Source organism: Elephantulus edwardii, unplaced genomic scaffold (genome assembly GCF_000299155.1).
Source record: "Elephantulus edwardii isolate Elephantulus edwardi_28Jun2011 unplaced genomic scaffold, EleEdw1.0 scaffold00096, whole genome shotgun sequence".
Classification (NCBI taxonomy): domain Eukaryota; kingdom Metazoa; phylum Chordata; class Mammalia; order Macroscelidea; family Macroscelididae; genus Elephantulus; species Elephantulus edwardii.
Window position 1 is genome coordinate 2,335,292 of NW_006399846.1, and position 18,838 is coordinate 2,354,129.

The 18,838-nt window shown below is 42.4% G+C and overlaps 1 protein-coding gene across 1 annotated transcript in view; it reads left to right on the forward strand.

Moving 5' to 3' along the window:
* Positions 1 to 18,838, forward strand: part of VWF (von Willebrand factor) — a 227,928-nt gene that overhangs the window by 192,288 nt on the left and 16,802 nt on the right. Inside the window, exons 40-46 of the mRNA XM_006891361.1 lie at positions 447 to 551; positions 2,100 to 2,305; positions 10,225 to 10,374; positions 15,153 to 15,263; positions 16,084 to 16,264; positions 17,234 to 17,274; positions 17,777 to 17,893. Of these exons, the coding sequence (XP_006891423.1) occupies positions 447 to 551; positions 2,100 to 2,305; positions 10,225 to 10,374; positions 15,153 to 15,263; positions 16,084 to 16,264; positions 17,234 to 17,274; positions 17,777 to 17,893 (911 nt within the window). The remainder of the gene's footprint in view (positions 1 to 446; positions 552 to 2,099; positions 2,306 to 10,224; positions 10,375 to 15,152; positions 15,264 to 16,083; positions 16,265 to 17,233; positions 17,275 to 17,776; positions 17,894 to 18,838) is intronic.

Below are 18,838 nucleotides of genomic sequence, written 5' to 3' on the forward strand. Positions count from 1 at the left end.
ACACACACACACACACACACACACACACACACACACACACAATAAGCTCTGACAACGTTGCAGGCACCTATTTACATTATTTCATGAAATCCTCAGTCTAGTCCTATAAGGTTGAGTTTCCACTTTCCTAAAGAAGAAACTAAAACAGAGGGGTTGAGTAATGTGGCTAAGATCTGGAAACCAATTAACAAGAGTAATCAAAATGAACTTATCATATGACTTAAATCTACTAATTACTCAATCTGTCTTTTATCTGTGTACCTACCCCACAGCCTGCCTATCTGTCTGTTCATCCATCCACACATTCCTCTATCCATCCACCCATCTCTCTATCTCTTCATCTAACTAAAAGAGTAGAAATCTGCATGTGTAGGATCCTCACTTTCAGGTAATAAAAGAGTAACCCCGCTGAACTCTGAGCGGATGTCTCTCTTCACTGCTTTCAGTGTGCGACCTGGGGAGCTGTGACTTGCCGCCGGTGCCTCACTGTGAAGGTGGCCTCCAGCCTACACTGACCAATCCCGGCGAGTGCAGACCCATCTTCACCTGTGGTAAAGTCTCTGTGGATGTAGAGGAGCGAGTGATCACTTTTTCCTGGACCAGGAAGATGGCCTCCTTCTTGGGAACTTGTTTCAATATCATGTTCTTTCATGTATTTCAATTCACCAAATCTGGTTTCTGGATATGACCAGGATAGAGGAGTTAAAGCCACACCTTGGCTGAATTTTCTAAAAATCCTTCCAACTATGTGCTGCTGAAGATGTGCCAGAGATGGACACAGCTTAGGCACCTCTATCTTGGGTCATATTAAAAGGCCTTTAGGCTTGCGGTGGGGAGGACTCAGAAGCCTGTTTTTATATGCCCTTTTCATCTTCTTTCTCTACACCCCCATATCTCACTGAAAGGAAGAAATGTTCCTTTGGCATGGCCTCACCAATAGACTTTATTCTCAAATGATAGTTATTTTTCTTTTCTTAGGTTTACATATTGAATCACCACCAACTGCTGTAATTTAAGTTTAGAAGTACACACACACACACAAAAAAAAGAAGTGTCAAGAAAAGAAAGTCTGTCATTAGCTATTGAGAATGTTGTTGTTGTTAAGTGCCGTCGAGTTGCAGGTGACTCATAGCGACCCTATGAAGGAGAGTCCTCGACGCTTGGGTGCCTTTCATCCTTTCTCCAGGTTCATAGGGTTTTTGGAGGCAAGCTATTATGGAAGTGGATGCTACTGCTCTTTCCAAGCTTGTTTTAATCGGGGAGCTCCACCCCATTCTCTGTCCGCATTGGGTACCCAACCTTTAATGCATTTGACACATCACCGTGTCACAGTGTTCAGCCTCACAGCAACCAAAAGTGACCGCACATGGGACGGCTACTTGTACACCAGGGCTATATGACCTAGAGGAATGTCTGAACAAAAGCTCACTTTAAATCAAGTGGAGTTTTTAGAATCACTTGAGTTCTTAGATGTGAACCCTTGAGGGTGGAAAAAACCCCACATCACATGTGAAGGAAGTTACAAATATGCAAAAGACAGAATAGTAGGCTTTAGTGAACATTTATAAAATGTAACTGGGGACTCGACACAATGGCTGACATTCTTTTTTTTAAACATTGTTGGAGAAACCTACAATTGCAGAGTATTGTTCTAGATACTGAAGAAAGGCTAGAATAACTTAAAGAACAGCCTTACAGGATAAAGGATAAAATCACTTTGTAGCATATAAAAATGTTTAGCGGTTCACAGCCTAGCATGCTAAGGTTTTCGTACAGTTCCCTCCATTTTAGAGGGTCTGTGGAAATCAATATCTGTAAAGGCCTTTTTTATTCCAGATGGACAGAGAAAGGCAATAGAGCGGGGCCTGAAAAGCCTTCACTCCTGCGTGATGATTCCTTGCTTCACATCTTTCCTTTTGATTAACGTTCTTATTCTAGTTATAATTGAATGTTCTGCAGCCCTTGAACTTGGCTCACGTGCACTAACAATTTAATATTCTGAGTCTAGACTTTACATTATGGCTGAATATTCATGAACTCTAGCTGGATGCAATGCTCAGGTCGCAGAACTAAGAGCATCTCTTTGTGCTGCATCTCAGCCTGTAGGAAAGAAGAATGCAGAAGGGAGTCCCCGCCTTCCTGCCCCCCCCACCGGACCCCGGCCCTTCGCAAGACCCAGTGCTGTGATGAGTATGAGTGTGCTTGTAACTGTGTCAACTCTACAGTGAGCTGCCCACTTGGGTACCTGGCCTCAGTCGTCACTAATGACTGTGGCTGCACCACAACTACCTGTCACCCTGACAAGGTAAGGGCTGCTGGTTCTGGCTGGGGTGATGGTCAGACATCTGATCATGATGGAAGATTCACTGCTCCTCAGACTTCTACTGCTGCCCAGACCGTGTATTGCATGGCTTAGTGAGTAGACAATCAGGCGTCCATCATCAACCTACATGAAAATATGGTTCATTCAGAAGGCACCAAAATTCTGCTTTGCACTCAGCATGGCTACTTGCATAAGACATCATTTCTTTTTTAATTGTTTTAATTGATATTTTATCAAAAGTTTGCAGAAAACTTGGATTTCCATTTATTCATTCATTCATTGTTGTACATTTTCCTCCCTAACCCAGTTTGCTTTTCTTCTTTTCTTTTTTTTTTTAATTTTTTTTCTCTTTTCTTTTTACAAACCCTTGTGTGCTTTTCTTTTTAAAATAATTCTTTCATTGTTGCACAATTTCCTCTCTCCCCACCAGCCCCCAGTACCCTTTGCTATGCACCTCTTATTCTGGAATATTGTCATGTAAAAAAATACTTAATCATATATTTCTTTTAGATAGTTCTTTCCCTCATATATTTAAATGCAGTGTTCATTATTTATCCCCTCTTTTTCCCCCCCTTGTTTCCCCAACCCCCAGATCAGTCCTGTTTATTAACAGTGGAATCGTGCAATATTTGTCCTTTCTTGACTAAGATATTTCACTCAGCATAATGTCCTCCAGAGTCACCCATTTTGTTTAATATTTTATGAGTCCCTTGCTTTTCAGTGCTGCGTAGTGTTCCATTCATTTGTTGATGGGCACTTGGGTTGCTTCCATCTCTTTGCTATTGTGAGCAATGCAGCAATAAGCATGGGTATGCATCTATCTATTTGAGTGGCAGTGCTGGTTTCTCTAGGGTATATGCCCAGCAGTGCAATTGCTGAGTCAAATGGTATTTCTCTTTCAAAATGTTTGAGAAAGTGCCATACTGCCTTCCAGAGTGGTTGCACCAAAGACTTGGTTTCAAAGAACTATGAAGAACTTTCAAAGAACTTCAAAGAGCATAGTTCTATTTTCAAAGAACTTATTTGTAGACTAGATAAGGAAATAGTATGATTGAACAGATCATTATTAAAGTAGTTAATAGTTTACTCACTTGCTATTAATTCATCCATCCATTCAATGAATGTTTACTGAGAAAGTATTTATGCTTTTACAGAACTGTTACTGTATTAGTTACTATGGGAGAAACCCAAGATGCAATCATTTCTTATTGGTACATATGAAAGAATATAAACTGGATGCAATAATGTGTAAACGGATGACATTAGATGTGAATAGCAGTCTTATAGAGTAGAAGTCTATCAAGAGGAACTATCAGAAAAGCTTTAATTAGAGGCAATTGACATGAAGAATGAGACTTGAGATGAGCCAGAATTGCAGCAGGAAGGACCATTGACAACTTGCTGGGTTATTGAAAGACAGCCTTGAAATAAATGACCAAGAGAAGCTTTAGTTGTCTTTTCCTAACACTTGTGAAGGGCAAGAACAGAATTCACTTATTGGAATGCTCTGGGTCACTTGTTCCCCCTGGGTGCTCTTCCAGCTCAAGATGTCTAAGTTCTTTTCTACCCCACCCCCACCCCCATAATAATTCTTTTTTTAAAAAAAAAATTTTACTCAGGTGGCCTAGTGGCAAGAAGCTGCACTGCAATCCCAGAGGTGCACCGTTCAAATCCACCATATGCTCTGCCGCAGAAGGAGGGACAATCTCCTCCTGTACCAGTCACATCTGATTTGACAGTACAAACACACAAAAATAATAAATAAAAAAATTTACTCAGATTTATTCACAAAGTTTGAATATATTGTTTTTCATGAAAGATCCTTCCTATTTCCTTCACCCCACCCACCCATCTACTTACTAATTCTTGGTATTGTCTGGCATTCAATTTTTGCCAATATATAAGATAGAAAATATCTTGCATTTTACATTTACAGTGTTCTTATTGCTAGCTTTCACTGGTCAAATAGAAATACAAAGGCAAATAAATTGCAAAAGTCAAGTTTTCACAAATATTCAGTCTTTTGTGCATATATATATGACAAAGTTACCAGGCTGTATGTGCCATTTGTTTCTTTTTATAAAATTTTATATTTGATCAAATACTCTCCTTACTGTTATACTAAATCATTTCTTTCTATATTTTTAATCAAAGTAATCTAAGTAAGTATAGCTTGCATACAAAGATGGCGTGTCAAAGTTCTTAAGAAGTAGTAACAGGTATAACAGCTGGCGATTGCTGGTGTTTTTTTGCCTCTATTCCTTTTCTCCTTTCTCTATTTGGTTCCTCCCCCTTCTATTAATGTTTCTTATGTGCCTTTCATCTCTAGTAGTTCCTACATTTGGTCTGTGGGAGCAGCTAGACCATTTGTCCTATAGTATGTCAGCCATTCTGGATTTAACCAATAGCTTCCTCAAGGTGTTGATGTATTTTCCCATCACCTATATTTCTAGTAAACTAGATCTTACATTTAGTGAACTAATTACATTCAAGTTAATTCTTAGTGGTAGAGGGAGTTAGAAAAATACACAATAGTCAATGTTGTGTGTTTTCTACTGTGTCATGCCAGGAAATATATAGTGTTCAGTGGTTTCCTTTTTATTTATTTATTCATTCATTCATTCATTCATTTATTTATTTTTGTGAGTAGTGTCAAATCAGATCTGACTGGTACAGGGGAGATTTTTCCTCCTTCTCCAGCAGAGCATCTGGTGGATTCGAACCACACACCTCTGAGATTGCAGTCCAGCTAGTGGTTTCCTTTTTAAAGAAAACCTTGGTTACTGGTTTCAGGTGATACCAGCCTTTTCTCCAACATAAAGTTTTCTTAACATTTTAACTAGCAGTTTTAGTATTTATTGGTGGCCATTGTCTAAGAGTCATTATTACATTAAGGGTTGAAAAATTATGACTTTCCTCTATCATTCTTTTACGTGTCAGGAAATTATAAATAATAATATTCCCAGGACCACCTTAAGTTGCTGTGAATAACATTCCTTTGGGAATGTCATTGTCAGGTGCCATCTAGCCAGCCTGTGTGTGACAGAGGAAGTCCTGCAAGGTCTTGCCCCATCATCTCAGTCTCTGCTTTGTTGAGGTGTTTGCTGCAGGCTCTGTGTCAGTATGTCTTGTTGAGAGTCTTACTTTTTTTTCAGACCCTCTGCTTTATCAAGCATGTTATCTTTCTCCAAGGACTGATCTGTCTTGATAACATGTCCAAGTATATTAAATGAAGTCTTACCATCCTTGCTTCTAAGGACCATTCAGGGGTATAGTTCTCCCAAGTCAGAGACAGTTTGCTCTTCTGGAGGCCCATGGTATGTGTAATATTCTTGCTAACATTATAGTTAAAAGCACCAGTTCTCCTTTGTCCTCCCTTATTCATTGTCTATCTTCATAGGGCAATGAAGAGATTACAAATACCACGGTTTGGGTCAGATGCAGCTTAGGTGTTTGGTTTTTAAAGAATGGACTGAGCTTTTATTTTAGATACTTTCACAAAGTTTTTAAGAATCTTTCCAGTGAAGAAGACAGAACATGAAAACTGGTGATTGGCAGCTGCTCAGCTCAGGGCCAGGGCTCCTCCCTGACCATTGGTGAGCTGGAGGTGTGGACATCCCTTCCTTTATCAGCTTGACCCTCTGCTCCTGGATGGTAGCCATCCGTGTAATTGTTTTCTGATGAAGCAAACATTCCCTGAAATCATCATATTCAATCTTGCATTCCTTTTCTGCCTGGATACCACCAATCCCATGGGAACATTCTGTCTGTTCTTTTTCAAAAGCATGGCATTAGGCTGAAAGGCCGTTCTGTTCTTTGGATGGAGCGCCCTTCGTCTTCTCAATCATTGCCCCTATAGTTCTAGCACTTGAGACTTGCATCTTAGTTTTTAACTTCTTTGTTTTTTTAGTGCTTTAAAGAGATCTTTGGAAGAAGATTTGCCCAGTGCAGTGAAGCATATAATTTGAATTTTTGAAACTTGCTTCTACGGGTGTTGATTGTAGATCCAAAATAAATGAAGTCTTTAAGAGCTTCAATATTTTCTCTATTTGTCATGATGTGCCTTTTTGGTCCAATTGTGAAGACTTTTCTTTTCTTTATGTTAAGGCATAACCCATTCTGAATGTTGCAGTCTTTGATTTTCATCAGTAAGTTCTTCAAATCCTCTTTACTTTCAGCATGTTAATGAGAATTTTTCTAATCCCAATGTCATATTCTTCTTCATATAGTCCAACTTCTTACATTATTTGCTCAGCATGCAGATTGAATAAGGATGCTGAGAAGATACAAACCTGATGCATACTTCTCCTGATTTTAAACCATGTAGCATCTCCTTGTCCTATTTAAATGAGTGCTTCTTAGTCCATGCACAGGCACCACATGAGTACACTTGAATGTTCTGGAGTTTCCATCCATTGTAGTGTTATACGTAATTGTGTGTTATCCACAAAGATGAATAGCTTTGCATGGTCAATAAAACAAAGGCAAACATCATTTTGGTATATTCTGCTTTGAGCCAACATTCTTCTGACATCAGCAGTGACATCCCTTCTTCCAAATCCTCTTGGATTTCTGACACTTTCTCACTGATGTATTGCTGCAACTGTTTTTTTAATTCTTTTTAGTGTAATTTTACTTGCATATGAAATTAATGATATTGTTGGATAATTTCCACATGACATTGTGACACTTTTCTTTGGAATAAGCATGCATTTCTATTTCTTCAAGTCAGTTGATGAGGTAAGTTGTCTTCCAAATTTTTTTGCATAGAAGAGTGAATGTTTTGAGAAAGGCAAAGGAAATTCTTGGTTCTGTTTGCTTAGAGTGTCTTTTGAAGTAAATTGTTATTCAATGCAGTACAACAGAGTACTGAAATGGTACTGTATAAACTTTCAATGATGCCATTGAGATTTGTTATATGTATATGCTTAGTAGCATTATAAATTCATAGGTACTTATGTATTTTAAAATAATTCATTATAATTTTATTTTTATAATCAAATTGTTTTATGTGATGCAAACAGAAACCCCTTCGAATTAGTACTGGACTCCTTTGACGTGACCTCATTAGCCTTTAATAGCGTTCTTATTTTCTAAAACAATAAAGAATACTAGGCTCATCTTGGACATTTCCTGTCCCTGCTCTAAATCAGATATTTCACTAAGGAATCTTGGCACCTTTAAAAGACAATTATATTTAGACACCATGATTTAAGTGCCAGGATGCTGATAGGGAGGATTTGTAGCAAACAGAGCCTAGAACTAGACATATTTAAAGAGATTAAATTTATGAACTTATAAAGTCACAGTAATATTCCCAATTTAAATTTCAGACTATAGTTTCTTTTTAAAAAAAAAAACACCATGATTTATTCCAATAAAATCTTATTGTAGTCATTATGTGTTATACTGCTAACCAGAGGTCAGTGGTTTAAATCCTCCAAACCAAGGTTAGAATCAATAACACAGTAGTGGTAATGGTATTTTTTTTAATAATTTTAATGAGCATTTATAGAGATTTTGGATTTCCGTTCATTCATTGCTGCACTTCTCTCCCCGCCCATCCCTCCCCCTACCCAGTTCGCTCCTCTCTTTCAAAAGTAAAAGAAACACTCCTTCCCTGGTGCACAATCCCCCCGCACCCCTTCCACCGCCCCAAGTACATTCCACTATGCAACCTTAATTGTGGACTCTTGTGATAACCATACTACCCTATCATACATCGCTTTTAAATTATTCACTCCCTCATTTGTTTCAGTGCAGTATACACAATTTATCCAGTTTTTCTCAGTCTTACCCCAACCCTGATATCAGTCCCATTTTACAACAGTGGCACTATGCAATATTTGTCCTTTTGCATCTGAGATATTTCACTCAGCATAATGTCCAGATTATAGAGTTTCTTTAGCTTTTAAAATTTTACATTGTATTACTTCTCATACTTGTAGTTCCAAATGTGATTTCTTTTTTAATTTACTTTATACAATATGTCTATAATAGTTTCAAAAATAACAGTGCTGGGATCACTGCTTGAAATTTAAGGTTATTAAAAACAGTAAAGATTTCTTGTAGTTCTTCCCCCTAAGAACCCATTAGACATGTACAGTCAAAATACTTGGTTGCAAAATCACTTGGAAGGAGTCCTAGTGACATGTGGTTAAAATATTCTACTTTTAGCAGAAAGGTCAGTAGTTCAAACCTACCAACTGCTTCATGGAAGAAAGATGTGACAGCCTGCTTCTATAAAGATGTTAGTCTTGGAAACCCTCCTCCTCTGTTTTATAGGGTCACAATGAGTCAAAATGGACCCAATGGCTATAGAATTTTTGGAACATCCCTTGAAATGATTATTTTTCTGTTTAGATATGCCACTGACTTGATAACTCATTAATCAGATATTTTCATTTCCAAGGTTTCATTCTTGCTATATCTTTAATTTAACTTTTAATGTTTAAAACATTTAAATGATTCCAAAGCCAAATTTTTAAGCAAGTCACATTCCTAAAAATCTCACATCCTTGTCTTTTCTACCTTCTTCCCTTCCTTTTCCCTATAACTTACCATTTTTAAGAATTTCTGGCATATCCTTCCATTGGTTCTTTTAGAATATGTAAAACATTCTAAAATGTTTATATTTCTTCCTATTTATCACTGAAAGTTTAGTATATTATTACTTCTTTCCTGACCATTGCTTTGATCTCATTTAGCCATACACAATGACAATGACTATACATCATTCTACAGAGGTCTTCCTTACTTCTTTTGACAGCTGCATCATTCTGTTTCACAGCGACATCATCCTTTACTCAACAAGTTCCTACTAATGGACATTTTAGTTGTTCCAGTCTTTTGCTACTACATATTATACTATAACAAAAAGCCTTTTTACATCACTCAGTTGTTTTTGCCAACATGTCTTGGAGATAGATTCTTGGAAGTAAGATACTGGGCCAAGAGGTAAATGTACAGACTTCCGTTAGATATTTCATATTCCCCTCCACAGAGTTGGTAACATTTTCTAACACACTTTTTAATAGATCTCACTCAATAAGTTCATTGTACAGAAGTTAGAAGACTAAAATATATATATATATATGATATAGATAGAGATAGATATAGAGACAGAGATAGATAAAAAGATCTATCTATCATGGTTTAAAAATATTTGTATTGCTCTTAAGTTAGTGAAGGTGGGGACCTAGTCTGTGTGATTTCAAAGGTTAGACTTGGGGTTAATTTAGAAACTGTCATTAAGTTCCTTGGTCACATAGCCTCCATAGCACCTCATTCCTACAGAATGAGGTGTAAACATTGACTGTGGCAGGCAGCTCAAGAGTTACTCATTTAAATCCCTGCCAACCTTTGTAATCTCATTTCTCTCCCCTTTTATAATCTATAGTGCTTCTGTATAGGAACCCTTGCCCTTCACACACCATATACCTATACCTATTACTCCTGAGCCTTGAGGAGATACTCATTAACAGCTCCTGCCTAATCTTCCTTTACTTCAATTCAGTAGAAGGGAGTAGAAGGCAATATGGAGGGTTCCAAGTTCAAGGACATTACTTGATAGAGTGTAGCTTTCTACATAAATGAGAAGGGGTTGAATCCAGGGAAGGCATAGGTGAAACTGGGCTGAGGCAGCCAAGGGGTTTCATATGAGCTTGTGGACCATGAAGGACTCACAAAAGACTACTGCCAGGGTAGACCACTTCTAGGATGGTTTTTCTAAGGTTGATGGGCAGGGAGTGGGAATGGTTCATATGGGAAAAGATCATATTGGTTTTATTTATTGCTGTATTCTCAGTTGTGAATATACCTTCCAAAGCAGGCTGTCACCTACTAAACTGCTTGTTCAAATGAACCAGGTGAGATCACTCACGGAAACCTTGTGTCTGCAGGTTTGTGTCCACCGAGGCACCATCTACCCAGAAGGCCAGTTCTGGGAGGAGGGTTGTGACATGTGTACCTGCACCAACATGGAGGACACGGTGACGGGCCTGCGTATGCTGCAGTGTTCTCAGAAGTCCTGTGAAGATGTCTGTAGGTCGGTAAGTTGGGCTGAACCTCACAGAGCAGCTATCACAGAGCAGGCAGCCAGGGTGGAAGATCATGAGGGGAAGAAGGAAGAAAGGTCCTTTATTAACCTCTGGTTCAAGGCGAGAGGTGAGAAGAAAGAAGTAGATCAGGGAAGGAAAAGAGAAAATGGCTCAAGGAAAGGATTGCTGTGGTATCTGTCTGGATTTCAGTCTTGGCTTGTGTTCATGTCTGTTGTAAGCTTGAGAGGGTCATGGAGTTGGTTCAAGCAGAAATGTGTAGAGGATTAAAGGCAAAAAAGGAAGACATGGTGCTTTCTCCTCCCCTTTCCACTTTCAGACATTGCTTAGCCTGTTCTTAGAGTAGGTTATGTCCTGACTTTTCTAGGATTGTCCCAGTTTCAATGCACACAGATTGGTTATTTCCAAACCGTGTTGCTATTCTAAGGTACAGAACAGCTGACCATTATTATTCAAATTCTACTTTTATTTCTTCTTTTGGTGGCTTGCTCTTTGGGCTTCAATATATTCTGGGACACAATTTCTTGCACATTTAAGACTGATTGGACCCCAGAAAAAGTAAGTAATTGTCTGCATGGAGATTTGTGGAGCAAATTCTGCTTATTCTCTGTAAATAGATAATAATGTTAAAAAAAAAATGTTTCCAGGACAAGCAAGCAGACTCCTCTTGCTGTTCTTTGTAAATGTTAATAGCAGTGGATACAATGCTTTTGGTGCTACTTCTAAGGCTTGATGATGGAAAGCTGGGCCCCAGAGAGAATCTAGAAATGAGAGCATCCTTTCAGTTCATCTGCTTCTTTGCTTGCTCTGTTGGAACTGTGGGAGAGTGGGACTTACTAGGCACCTTTGAGAGAGCAGGATGTTGTAGTGGGCTTTTTGAAAACACAGAGATTTAGAAATCTGTTGGTCCCTGTGTGCTCACATAGGTTATGGAAAACAATGGAAATAATTTGCTATGTTGTTGTTGTTGTTATGTGCCATCGAGTCATTTGTGACTCATAGCGACCCTATGCACAACAGCCCTAAACCCTGTTCTATCCTGCGGCAACCGCACTGCCTCTGACACACCCATTCCGATTACCCCAGTCACCGAATCAATCCATCTCATAGAGAGTCTTCCCCTCCTGCGCTGTCCCTCCACCCTCCCAAGCATGATGTCCCTCTGCAAGGACCCATCCCTCCTGGCAACATGTCCGAAGTATGTCAGACGAAGCCCCAGAATCCTTGCCTCCAAGGAGTAGCTTGGTTTAATCCTCTCCAAGATGAATCTGTTTGTTTTCCTGGCAGTCCATGGTACATTCAGTACCCTTCTCCAGCACCACAGCTCAAAAGCATTCACTCTCCTTCTGTCCTCCCTAGTCATTGTCCAACTCTCTGATGCATAACAAGCGATGGCCTGTATCAGGCACACCTTAGTCTCCAGAGAGACACCGTTGCTCCTGAGTACTTTAGAGAGGTCCCTAACAGCAGACTTTCCCATCGCGATACGCTTTTTGATTTCCTGACTGCTGGTGCCAAGAGTGTTGACTGTGGAGCTGAGCGAACTGAAGCTGTGAACACTCTCAATCTCTTCGCCATCCAGCCTGATGCTACCAATTGGTCCAGTGGTGAGGATCTTTGTCTTCTTGACATTGAGCCTATACTGAAGGCTGCAGTCCTTGACCCTTCGCAGCAAGTGCATGAGGTCCTCCTCAGTTTCAGCAAGCAGGGTTGTGTCATCTGCATAACGGAGATTGTTAATAGATCTTCCACCAATCCTGATGCCACAATTCTCCTCATAGACCCCAGGCTCTCGGATAATCTGCTCTGCATACATGTTGAAAAGGTATGGAGACAGGATGCATCCCTGGCGTACACCCTTTCCAATTTTGAACCATGCAGTGTTACCCTGCTCTGTTCTGACTACTGCCTCTTGGTCCAAGTATAGGTTTCGCACAATCAAGTATTCTGGAATCCCATTCTTCTCAGAGTCAGCCACAGAGTGTTTTTTAAAGCCATCTGTATAAAATTGGCACCCAATAGATTTTGTGTTTCAGTAGAGCATCTTAATTGCCAGGAATGGAACCTATTCAAGATAGTTAAACAAAAAAGGCAATTTATGGAAAGGGTACAGAGGAGCCTCCCAGAAATGAGATGTCTGAGAGTGTGGTGGAAAGAAAGGTCAGTGGCGGGTCAGAGATCAAAGTCTCGCCTTCTGTGTAGCGGAGCCAGGTTCACTTCCTGGCCAATGCCCCTGATGGACAGTCTCCTTTCATCTACAGTAGAGGCTGCATGTTGCTATGATGTTGAACAGATTTCAGCAGAGATTCCGGACTAAGAAGGACTAGGAAGATGGGCTTAGTGATTTTACTTCAGAAAAGCAGCCAGTGAAAGTTCTAGAGATCACAGTGATCTGATCCACATCTGAGCGTGGCGGTGGGCAGGGCTGGCCAGCACTTGGTTCCCTCGTGTGTGAGGTCGAGGTGAGTCAGGTTCTGATATCACAGAACTAACAATAGTCCTATGAAATGTGTGGTGACCAGGCAGCATTTCTCTGTGCTTGTCTTATGACAGCTTGGTTCTGCATCTTTCCGCTCCCCTCCCCCAGCTCCTCACTGTAGGTCAGCTTCTTCTCTGAGGAAGTTTTGTTTTCTCATAAATTTCATTTTAACTTTATTGAATCTGCCCTCCACTGGCCATGGACTATTCAGGCCACTCTTGTTTTCCAGTGTTCATTCATATCTAATCTGATTTATTGAATCTTTGTGCTTCATATATTAAATTTGTCAAGAAAAGAATTGGTGAATATCAGTCAGCCCACAGATTGGGTCCTTCGGTTCTGGTTCTGGTCCAGTCAAATGTTGAGGATGTGCATGGCCACATAGATAGGTCTACCTAGCTAAGGGGGATGGAGGCAAAAAAGGCCATGGAAGTGGAGGTCTGGGGAAATAGATGGAGCAGGCAACATGAGGGAAAGGGTAAGGAGAAGAGTCCAGGAAGTAGATTTTGAGTAGTTACAGGCTAGAACATTGGCAGGAATAAGGGAAAAGAAAACAATGCAGAATGGAAGCATGATGTGCCCCAAGAAGATGGCAATGCAAGGGTGAGGAAGAAATCTTAGAAAGACGGTAGCTGGAAGTTAGTGACATGAATAGGTGTACGTTACTATTAAAAGTCTGTGGGGCTTTGGGGAGCAAAGCATTGTGGGGCATCTGGCCTTCATATAAACCCAGCAGCCAAGCGCTTTCATAGAGAGGTTCAAGAATGATACTAGAACCCTAAAGTCATTAATTACTCCTGTCATTGTTTTTGTAAGCTTTGTTTCTGTCTCCCATGAGATATTTTTTTAAGACATCATTTTTTATGGTATTTAGTATATTCACTTTTATAATGTAAAGTTCATAGATTGTATTATTCTAATTTGGTGGCTCCTGCGTCGTGCCTAGTATATCACAGATGCACAATAAATGACCTGGGATCTCAGTTAGAAAGCTTAGGAACAGATCAGAGCATGCTGCTCTGACGTGAATAGGGATATCATCAGGTCCCACAGAGATGGTGTGAAGTTGAATCAAATCTCTAGAGGGCTCACACTCTCCCAGAGAGATGCACGAGGCAGGCTGAAATCCAGAGTTGTGAGCATCCTTTTTAAACTGTAATTTGGTGAAAGCTTACAGAAAGCATAGGTTATCATTCATTCATGAATGCCCATTTTTTTCTCTCTCTGCCTCCCTCAATTTACTAGATTCTACTGCTTATTCCACATGCAATGTCTTATTCCAGGTTGTTGTCAAACATGTAAAGTCTAATCATCTATTTCATGTGGCCCTGGCTGCCAGTGTGCCTGGGGAGCAAGGCTTGGCATCCATACCCATATTCTCAACAGGCGCAGCGGCTCCTTCTCTGAAGGACACAGCTCCGTGATGAAGCGTAGTCCTGAGTTCTTTCTCCTCAGCTCCTGGCACAACCATATGTGCCACTGTTTTGCCTATTCTTTGTATATTACTGTAGACTCTTCAATGGAGGCTTTCAACATAATTCCCTCGTGCTTTGGCCAGATGGGTGGGGCCCTCTTAGAGGTGAGATGGGCTGGCAAACTCCAGGATGCCAGTCTCCCTGGCAGGCTTCGTGTGGGAAGTTGGACTCTGTTGGACTCTTATCTCACTTTTCCTATATATAAAAAATGCTGTGCTCCATAAACTAATAGGGCACGCACATCTGCACTTTGCTGAGTTATTGGGCTCAGGGAACTCACCTTGAACAGGTACTTCGCTTACTAGAAAGGACATTATGTCCAAATGTAGCTCCTTTGTGGGAGAAAGGGAAGGCAGTCTGCTTCTCAAGATGTACAGCCTTGTAAGTCCAGAGGGGGTCACCATGAGTCAGAATCGACAGTCAGCAGTGGGTTGGCTAGTTAGTTAGCTAAAATATCAACAGTTCTTTTGCTACAATTCACCTTGAGTTTTCTCCCCCAGTCAGTGAGGTACCCTAGATAAAGTTCAGGTTAGTTAGTTCCTGCTAAGTGAAGATTGGAAGGCCCTTAATGACCCCCATGGGTGAGGTCTTGGTCTTAAAAGAGAAGATTTCAGGGTGCAGAGTTCTAGCTTTATTTTGGTGTCACATATAGCTTGGTGATTCACTGTGTGATTCTTTCTAATTGTTTCTTGACACAATCCCTAGGCTAATGACAAAGAGGAAAATGCCCTTCCAGTTTGTCCTCTGCAGACTCTCAGGGCCCAGTATACATGTCTTTGGTGCTGGTCCGTGTTCACTCCTTCTTTCTATCCAAACAGGGATTCACATATGTTCTCCATGAAGACGAGTGCTGTGGAAAGTGCCTGCCTTCTGCCTGTGAGGTGATAATTGGCTCACCACGGGGAGACTCTCATTCCTCCTGGAAGAGTGTAGGTCTGGGCCCTGGGGTAGCGGGAAGGGGTCGGTGATGTCACTAGCCTGGGAGTCTGGGAGTTACCAGTCCACAGTCCGTGCCGATCTGAGTTCACTTTAAGATAGGCGCATGTTCCTTGCCCTTTAAATTCCCCATAGGGGTGCCTAATCCGGCTGTTGATATAATCCAACTCTCATCTAGGATTATCTTACCCCTTAGGAACTAAACAAAGTCGCTTCTGACTCCCTGTTTTGTAAATTTTGGGATTTCTTTGAAGTCCTGGGTGGTTGATGCTCTGGTCAGTTGTGAATCTGAGGTTCTGCTTCCACTCACAGTTTGGTTTCAGGAAGCATCACCCTCCTGCACATGCTGTTGTCCCACAGCCCTCCAGAGCCCTTCATGTCCTACTGAGGAAAGGGTCAGTCCCTTCCTGAACCTCTCCTCTGCCAGCCTATGCGGTGACTTCCTGGTCAGAATCATTAAGTCTCTGAGCTCAGCACACAACCATGTAGAGTCTAGAAAGGAGGGTGTCTTGGCCTCTCGTAGGGGCTTGCTCAGCTGGTTGAAGACCTCACTCAGCTAGACTCTTGGTCCTGTTGGTTCAGACCTGGACTCACCTCCAGTGACCTCCAGTAATTCCCTCTGAGGGCCTTACCCACTTCTTACGGATTGCTGCTGGCTGGTGGAATTGGGGCTTTATGCTAAGTTCCACCTCCAAGATCCACCTGCAGGACCTAAACCAGCTCCTAGAGAAAGGGAAGTGCTCACCCCTCTTCTGACCTTGGGCCTTGATCTGCCCCAGTACTTTTGACTGACTCAGGTGTCCCCCCACCCAGGTTGGCTCTCATTGGACCTCCCCTAAGAACCCCTGTCTCATCAACGAGTGTGTGCGAGTGAAGGAGGAGGTCTTTGTGCAACAGAAGAACGTCTCCTGCCCCCAACTGGATGTCCCCACCTGCCCCGTCGGCTTCCAGCTGAGCTGCAAGACCTTCGAATGCTGTCCTTCCTGTCACTGTGGTAAGGCACGCTGGCCAGGGGCTGGCTGGGCCTGCTGCCCCACTGGCAAGTGTTTCGTCCCTGACTGACTCCTCTTTGTCCTTTTAACAATCAGGGAGATGGGCAAGATCCAAATATTTTCATTTGCGTTTAATGCTTGTATGAGAAAACAAATGAGAAAGAGAACAATTTGTTGAAAGTCACTTTGTGCCCAGCGCTGTGATGAATGAGGGTGTTATGCCATTGTCTCATGTAATCTTCCAAACTGTGAGGAACTACCTCCCCTAGTACTGGTGAAGATAGGGAATGGCAGAGCTGAGGTTCAACCGCAGGCTTCCCTTCTCTGACTCTGGAGACCACGTTCTCAGTCTTATGCTGTATTTTGAGTTAGGGAAAGGCATTCCAACTCACTTGGTGGTACAGGGGGTTAAGCACGTGAATGGTCACTGAAAGGTGACAGTTTGAACCTAGCCAGGCGCTGCTTTGAGAACAAGGCTGGTGATCTGTTTCTGAAAGTTCCATCCTCACGTCTGGGGTCACCATACATAGGAATTAACTTGATGGCACCAGCAGTGACCTCTACCCACAAGCCAACAAACAGAAATGGGAACAAGAGCCAACTCTTCACATCATACCCTTCATTCCTTTCTTTTGGGATTCAATTCTAAGAGTAGAACTTTATTCTTTCATAAACTCAAAAATCCCCCCACTTATCTCTGTGAATTCACATGTACAAGTGCTATCATTTTGGAAATGGAAGAGGTCTTCTCACTAGGGGCTCACTGGTGTGGAAGCCCCCAGGGGCGGCGGCAGCAGAACCCACAAGCTCTGGAGAGAGAATGGGGGAAGGACCAGTAGCGGGAAGAGAGGGGCTCATGGGGGAAGGGAAGGTCCTACAGGCAAGCCACCGGGCCCTGCTCCCAGCCTGCATGGCTGTTCCTGCCAAGGCATGCTCTGCGTGTTCACACTCTGTGCCTCTCTCTCCCCCAGAGCCCGTGGAGGCCTGTGTGATCAATGGCACCATCATCGAGGTGAGCGGTGGCCTGAGAGTGGAGTGCTATGTGAGGAAGGGGGCAGCCAAGGCCGGCTGTCATTCTAAAGCAGGATAAGAGAATTTGGGAGACTCACCTCCAGCATAATTTCCATCTGGGGCAGGGCCTCGAGGCACCTGGGAGTCAAGGCTAGGCTGTCTCCCTAGCCCTCTAGTCCACGACCCTGTTGGGCAGCCTCCAGCCCGCAGCAGCATGTGCAGTGCAGGCACATGGCCATTCCTCTGTACACAGAGAAACACTCAGAAGGCATTCTGCACGTCTGCATTTCACCCCCATTGGCATGAAGCCCTCGCTTTTATCATTGCTGTATTCAAGGTGGGAGGGTGAGACAGGAGGAGCATCAGGTGATGGCTCACAGCAGCTACACACAGGCAGGTGGGTGGGTGGAAGACATGAGTATGAGGGGTAGGGGGTCTAGAGTATGCGGGGAAGGGGGTCTGGAGAGGGAGAAAAGTCTGACCCCACGTGCTTCTGCTTGCAGCCTGGGAAGAGTCTGATGATTGATGTGTGCACAACTTGCCACTGCACCACCCAGATGGGAGTCATCTCGGGGTTCAAGCTGGAGTGCAGGAAGACCACCTGTGAGGCTTGCCCGCCGGTAAGACAGGGTCAGCTGGGAAAAAGGGGGTGTCTAGGGGGAAGGGTACACATATTCAATGCTTGTGCAACCTAGGCAATGGGACCTTCCCTAGGGTCTTTAAATAAACCTGTCCTTATTCTCTAGTTATGGAGCTCTGGTGCCCTAGTGGGTAAGGAGTTCAGGGCCTTATGAGTCCTGTGGAGTGGATCTGGGTATCAGGACAGAGTCTGAAGCTTTGGAAGAGACCCTGAATTCTTCCTCAGATTCACCTTTGAATTCAGGAACCAACTCATAGCTGGTCCTCCAGCAGGTTTTCAGAGGCTGTAAATCACACAGGAGGAGATTGCTCATCTTTCTCCATGAAACAGCTGGTGGACTAGAACCACCTGCCTTTGGGTTGGCAGTGCAACTCCCTATCCACTAGGCCACCAAAGCTCCTTTTGTTGAATGAGTCAACTCTTAGAAGATTGTTCTGATGAATTTCTTGTGAATCAAATGCACTAAAGACTGTAATTGTTCTTTCAGATGCCATGAAGGGAGGCTTCTGCCCTCATCTTTGTGAGGCAGGGGCTGAGGCTGCTGAGGTGTATAAGGTGGGGTGAGTGTGGAGAGCAGCAAAGATGTCAGAGAGAGCGTTGGGAGGTGATGAGGATGGGCACAGAAACAAGTGGAAGCTGGTCCTCGTACTTATCATGCAGACACTCTGTGCCCTCTTGTGGACAAGGGCCAAGAGTTCTGCATCTGTGTTCTTTGTGGCCCATGGTCAGATAAGAGCATATAGCGGAGAAGAGGGTTATATAGCAGACACAGCTATTTGGTTTTTTTATTGATTAAATTTTATTAGTTTTAATGAACATTTACAGGGATTTTGGGTTTTCATTCCTTCATTGCTGCACCATTCTCTCTACCCTCCTCCCCAGTTTGTTCTTCTTCCCCGCCATCTGAATGTCTGTTTTAATTGTC